The sequence below is a fragment of the Leuresthes tenuis genome, unplaced genomic scaffold (genome assembly GCF_036924035.1).
Source record: "Leuresthes tenuis unplaced genomic scaffold, fLeuTen1.0.hap1 SCAF_23, whole genome shotgun sequence".
NCBI classification, from domain to species: Eukaryota; Metazoa; Chordata; class Actinopteri; order Atheriniformes; family Atherinopsidae; genus Leuresthes; species Leuresthes tenuis.
In genome coordinates, this window is record NW_027325377.1 from 3,420,263 (window position 1) to 3,426,262 (window position 6,000).

Below are 6,000 nucleotides of genomic sequence, written 5' to 3' on the forward strand. Positions count from 1 at the left end.
CTCTGCACCGACCCGTCGATGTGAAGAAGGAGCTGAGCCAGAAGGAGCTGAGCCAGAAGGAGAAGCTCTCTATTTACTGGTCAGTCTACGTTCCCATCCTCACCTTTGGTCAGGAGCTGTGGGAAGAGACCGAAAGAACGAGATCGCGAATACAAGCGGCCGAAATGGGCTTCTGGGCCTCCCTTAGAGATAGGGTGAGAAGCTCAGTCCTCCGGGAGGGGCTGGGAGTAGAACCGCATCTGGCATCTGGTTAGGATGCCTCCCTGGACGCCTCCCTGGGGAGGTGTTCTGGGCCCGTCCCACTGGGAGGAGACCCGGGGAAGACCCAGGACACGCTGGAGAGACTATGGCCTGGGAACGCCTCGGGGCCCCCCGGAAGAGCTGGAGGAAGTGGCCGGGGACAGGGAGGTCTGGGTTTCTCTGCTCAAGCTGCTGCCCCCCCGACCCCCGGATAAGGAGCAGATGATGGATGGATGGAGCTAACAAGAGCTTTCTGGAAGCCAAAATAAAACCTTATCCAGGTTTCTCCATGTGTGCAACACATGAGAAGTAGTATCGATAATCAGTTCAAAGGCCCAAAATAAACACATTAAAGATGGCTTTTGACCAAAAGTACCAAGAACTTAAATACCCCAGGGAGTTTTTTACAGGGAACTAAAGGATTTCAGCTCTGGATCTTCTGCGTTTCCACTAAAGTCCAACGTTCAGGGTGGGTTTGATGAACTGAGGCTGTTTAAAGCTGCAGCACCAAAGCTGAAGTTTGATCCAAATATGTTCATGGTACACATTTCTGCAGGGTGTGATGTGCATGTTTTAATTTGCACCTTAGGTAAATAACCACTGTAAGGTCCTGTCCACATACTAAACGTATTCATCTTTCATCTGAATGCAAACGTTCTTTTCTCCCTATTCTGGTTCTTCTCTGCCTCGCTAAACTCAACTAAACTAAACACTAAAAGTCCATTTCAGAATGTTACATCACCTCACAGGTACCGGTTTGCCTTTCCCAATATTATTTGGGTTTTAAACAACGGTTTTTGATGACAAACCAACAGATTTTAAGAGTGGGGGTGTTGCCAAGGGGAGTGGAAGGAGAAATTTCACATGACCAGAGCCTCACTGCTTCCTCCATCTACTGTTGGCCCAAGCCTCATCAGAAATGGTCTCCATGGAAGGGTGGCTGTCAAGGAAGGGAACCATGTTTGTACATGTTTCAATAAATCACTGAACCTATTTCCTGTTTCCTCTTTCAGAGTTTTTCTTTGATATTTTCTGCTTTTTCACTCATTTTCAGTCCTTGTACCTGAGGTTTTTTCTCTGTTAAGCCACTGAACTCTGACCTATGAAGCATTCAGGCAGAAAAAAGGCTCCTAACTCAAGGGATGAACCAGTGTTGTGTCGACACAGAACAGACAACTTAGCAAAGAAGCCATTTTAAACTGGATCTTTAGGCTCTTTGTCACAAAGACACATCATTTGTTCCCATTTCTTTAGCTGCATCTATGAAAAACAGCAAAGAAAACACAGTTTGACAGACAGAAAATAGGATTTCTGCAGCAACAAGGTGATTCCCAAAGAGCTATTAGCTGAAAACTTGGCATATCTCAGCATGGTGTGCAGTGTGTCCTTAAAACATTTGAGGAAACTGGACAAGTGGAGGACAAAAGAAGAAGTGTCAGGCCTAAAAAACTATCTCCAGCAGATGAACAGGATCTGAAAGTGATGTCCTTAAGAAAGAGGAAAAAATCCAGCTGTGACCTGACAGGACCTGAGAGATGCATCTGGACCTTCAGCTGATCCATCTACTGTTGGCCCAAGCCTCATCAGAAATGGTCTCCATGGAAGGGTGGCTGTCAAGAAGCCGTTCTTAAGGAAGGGAAACAGGGAGAAAAGGCTGAGCTGTGCCAAATGACACAAGAAGTGGACTGAAAATCAGTGGCAACAGGTCTTATGGAGGGATGAATCCTCCCCAGAGCCCGGACCTCAACATTATTGAAGCAGTGTGGGATCATCTGACAGAGAACGGAACAAAAGGCAGCCCACATCCAAAGAAGAGCTTTGGGATGTCCTTCAAGAAGCCTGGAGAACTATTCCTGAAGACTCCTTAAAGAAATGACAGAAAGCTTGTCTCAGAGGGTTCAGGCTGTGTTGGAGAATAAAGGAGCTCAGACCAGATATTCACTTTAAAGCTGCTCAGAACTGAACAACAGTAGTTTACCAATGCAAAGTTTAAAAGTTACTTTGGTAAAGATGAACATGACAGAGGGAAACATGGAAATAAAACACTGGAAAATGTTCCGTGCTGCAAACCCCATCCCAAAGGTTTCAGGATACAGCCTCCCTACCAAGGAGGTAAATATCTCCCCTGGATCAGCGTTTAGCTCCTGTTCACTGAAGGGAAAATAAAAGGACTTCAAAGACTCATTTCGGAGCTGCATGAATGCTAATTAAGACCAGGAGGAGGGCACATATTACACTGGCTACCTGTTCAGATTGATGCTAAGATTCATTTATTAGGATATAAGGCTAATAAATGCTCCAGTTTCTCTCTTTACAGTGTTGAACAAAGCAGAACAAAACCATCTAATGACGCTGCTCCAGGTCTGAAGCAGCCTTTCAGTGTTTAACAGAGGAGAGGAAAATAGTTTTCATCTAAAAACCTTAACATTCAATCTGGAAGCAACATTTTGTAGTAACTTGCAATTCTGTTTGTAATAGTTGATTTTATTTACTGGAATTTTTGCCTGATTCAATGTTCAATTTGTCTGATCGAGCCATGAGAATTAGTCTCATAATGTTTTATTTCCAACATTTTGTCCTCATAAATCCCTTTAAATGACATTTGAGAAGGTAAAAGATGTTAGAGTGGACAAATAAACAGGTGAACAAAAATGGTTGAGTTCTTTTTATCTGGACCTGAAAGCTTCCAGCCAGCAGTTTACCTCGTGTAAATTAATACCCGCTCTGAAGGTTTACTCTGACCTACATTTGCAGGAAACGAATGACTGAACAGCCCCTGAAGACGCAGAGAGGATGCTGCAGCAGATTCAAATAACAGTCCAAGCTGGAGACATTAGATGCGTTTTCCCTTCCTGGTGTTCCAGTTTCACTAAAAAAGATCCCATATTAATCAGGGCTGAATTCACTTTGGAGGCTTGGATGGTTTGGGAGGAGAATAAATGCCAGATTAATCCAAGATGGAAAGGAAAATGCATGTTGACTTCACTGTGGAAATTCCTTCACATTATCAGCTCTCCCTGTGGGACATTTTCAGTTTTACACACATATTAGTTCTGCCATTTCTACACCAGCAAGAACATGGTTTTAAGCAGTTCCAGGTTCATATCGCATCTTTAAGGGTGATTGGGAGGATTTTCATGTACAATACTTAAAATTAATCAGCTACAGACAATATTTACTATAATTACAATTCCCTGGGGTTATTTTGGGTTATTTTAACTGAGCAGCACAGATATTCCGCCATAAATGTTCACATTTAAGCAGCTTGTTTCACTGTTATTAGGTGGACAGCAGAAAGGCTAATTCAATCACCAACATGGTGTGTCAGTCTTGCAAATATCTGTGGTCTGAGGCAGCCTGCAGATAGCAGACGCTTACCTGGGATCAGTAGCTGTGTCCAAATTACACACAACGACAGAAACATGGTGAGAAATCCTCCTCTTCCTGCCTCTTCCATGCTTCCTCTCTGCAGGTCAGACTGAAATAAATCGGCTCCTCAGCACAGAAATGGTGCATCAAGGGTAGCAGACACGGTATGTTTTTGTTGATCTGTCCGCAGAAGGCAGCTGCCACAGCTCCGGAGCTCCGCTCGTTCTCCGCCGGGGCCCCTGATGCTCCTTCCCCACCCTGCGGTGTCCTACAGCGGCCTGGCTGAAGGAGGAACAGCCGCTCTGAGGTGGTGGTGGCAGCAGCCCCGAATCCCAGAAGCTGAGGCTTTTTCCATCTGAGACTCGACGATCTTGCTGTGTGTGTCGAGATTTGACGTCCAGGTGAAGGCTGGCTGGTGAAGATGATGAGCGAGAGGAAGGGGAGGAGAAAAGGCGTGGTGAGGAAGAGGAGACGTGCAATAAATCACCAGGTTTAATTAATTAAAGTAACGTCTATTAAAATAGAAAATAACTATAAAAATGTAGAAAATTTAATTAATCTATTTCAATGATTTACCATGGTCCAGAAGTAATTAAATAATTCCTCAACTGAAACGTTTAAACTTGAATAAAACGACCTTTCAATTTGTAAAAAGGCCACTTCAAGAACCGTAAATTAGAACGCTAATTTATCACATTATTGTCGGTTTTATAGGAAAAAACATAGACACCACAACTACTTCCTAATTTAGTGGTCTGATAGAATATTGATTAAATATAAGTATTAAGTATATATTAAATATAGTGTAGTGATCCAACGCAGCAGCTTCACTAAGTCCGCTGTGAGGTTTATGCTAGTTAGCATGCTAAAACGGAACCGCGTTACCCCCTTATACTAATGATGAGTCATTTTGTATGTTGTATGAATATTGTTTCATATTTTCTGTTATATAAATAGTCAACTACAAAAAAAAAAACTCTAAGACTCTTGCTTGTATTGACAAGTCTATGATACATCACGGTTTCTGACTACCGTTTGTACCTGTAGCTGAATTAGTCAAACCAACTGATAAAATGGCCGCCAGCGCCCGAAAGGAATTTTAAATCTTTTCAGCTTTCTAAGTTACATTTGTCTGTTTTAATTAGCTATTGTTGGATTAGATTAAATTTATAGTTAATGTTCAAATAAAAAGGCTTAACTATGTCACCAACTTGTTTAGGTATCTTCCACAGATTCAGAAAAACATCTATAGGCTATTCAATTATTTATGGCTTACTTTCAGGCCTAGCCATTTTAGAAGAAAAAACAAGTGGATACCTCTTGTGTAAGCTTATTTTAACCACTGCTGCCTTTTTCGTTCATTATTGAGGAGTGTTTACAATAGAAACTAGGATTTTTTTTTAAACATTTTTATAAAGTATGAACGACAGAGTATTTTTGTCATGGTTTGTGGTTTTTGGTTTTGTCTCTTTTATTGATTCTGAGTCTGCTCTCCTTTTTAGATTCTTCTGTTTATTACCCAGTTCATACACTAGATGTCCTCAGTCACCATATTTTGTCCTCAGCTTGTCATGACCACCACTGCCCCTGTATCTTATCAGCTCACATGTATTCACTACATCATAGTATTCTTACCTAAATATACAAGGTTTAGGGTCAAACCCCACCCCAAAGGCTTCAGATGACCTCCATGATACAACCTTGATACCCTAACCCCAAAGTCAAAGCTAAAAAATAAAATATACCCCTTTATTTGGCTCTTGTGAACATAATGCTTATGTTCATGATTTTTTTTTTAATTCAGTCTCATGGACACTCACCAAGTATATTGTTGTAAAATATTATAGTGCAAATAATGCAGTTTGACTTATTTTAATGATACACTAGATACGTTGAAAATAGGTTAGTACGAAGAGATTAATTAGTTTCTAACTCGTGAAAAGCAGTCAGTTTGAGTCTTGTTTGCTTTTAGTGTCTGTTATACAGCTCCTATTGCACAGTAAAAAATAGAAATGTACTTAAAAGAGTACAAACCCATGTCACACCAGGCGTACCTTTTTGGGAGACAATATTGTACCCATTGGTGCCAGTACACTTTTGTACCTCATCAAATTGTACCAGTTGAAGTACAATTATGGACCTAGCATGACAAAACTGTACCTGCATATAATAAAACAAAATTGTACCCATAAAAGGGCACAATAGTGTACTTAAATCAGTATCCTCCTGTGACAAGTTGTTCTGGACTCTAAAGAGACAAAAATGTACAACAATTTTTTGACTGTTCATTGCCATTTATTTCCTCAATGAAAACTTTGAAATACAGTGTAGCCAATAACAATTCATGCATAAAATTGTCATTTCTTCAATTTTTTTTAATCCTTACTCCCA

The 6,000-nt window shown here is 41.1% G+C and overlaps 1 protein-coding gene across 1 annotated transcript in view; it reads right to left on the minus strand.

The window, feature by feature from the left end:
• ptprr (protein tyrosine phosphatase receptor type R) overlaps nt 1–4,034 on the minus strand; it is a 70,489-nt gene extending 66,455 nt beyond the window's left edge. Inside the window, exon 1 of the mRNA XM_072377747.1 lies at nt 3,619–4,034. Within this exon, the coding sequence (XP_072233848.1) occupies nt 3,619–3,697 (79 nt within the window). The 5' untranslated portion in view covers nt 3,698–4,034. The remainder of the gene's footprint in view (nt 1–3,618) is intronic.
• Between the last annotated feature and the right edge of the window lie 1,966 nt (nt 4,035–6,000).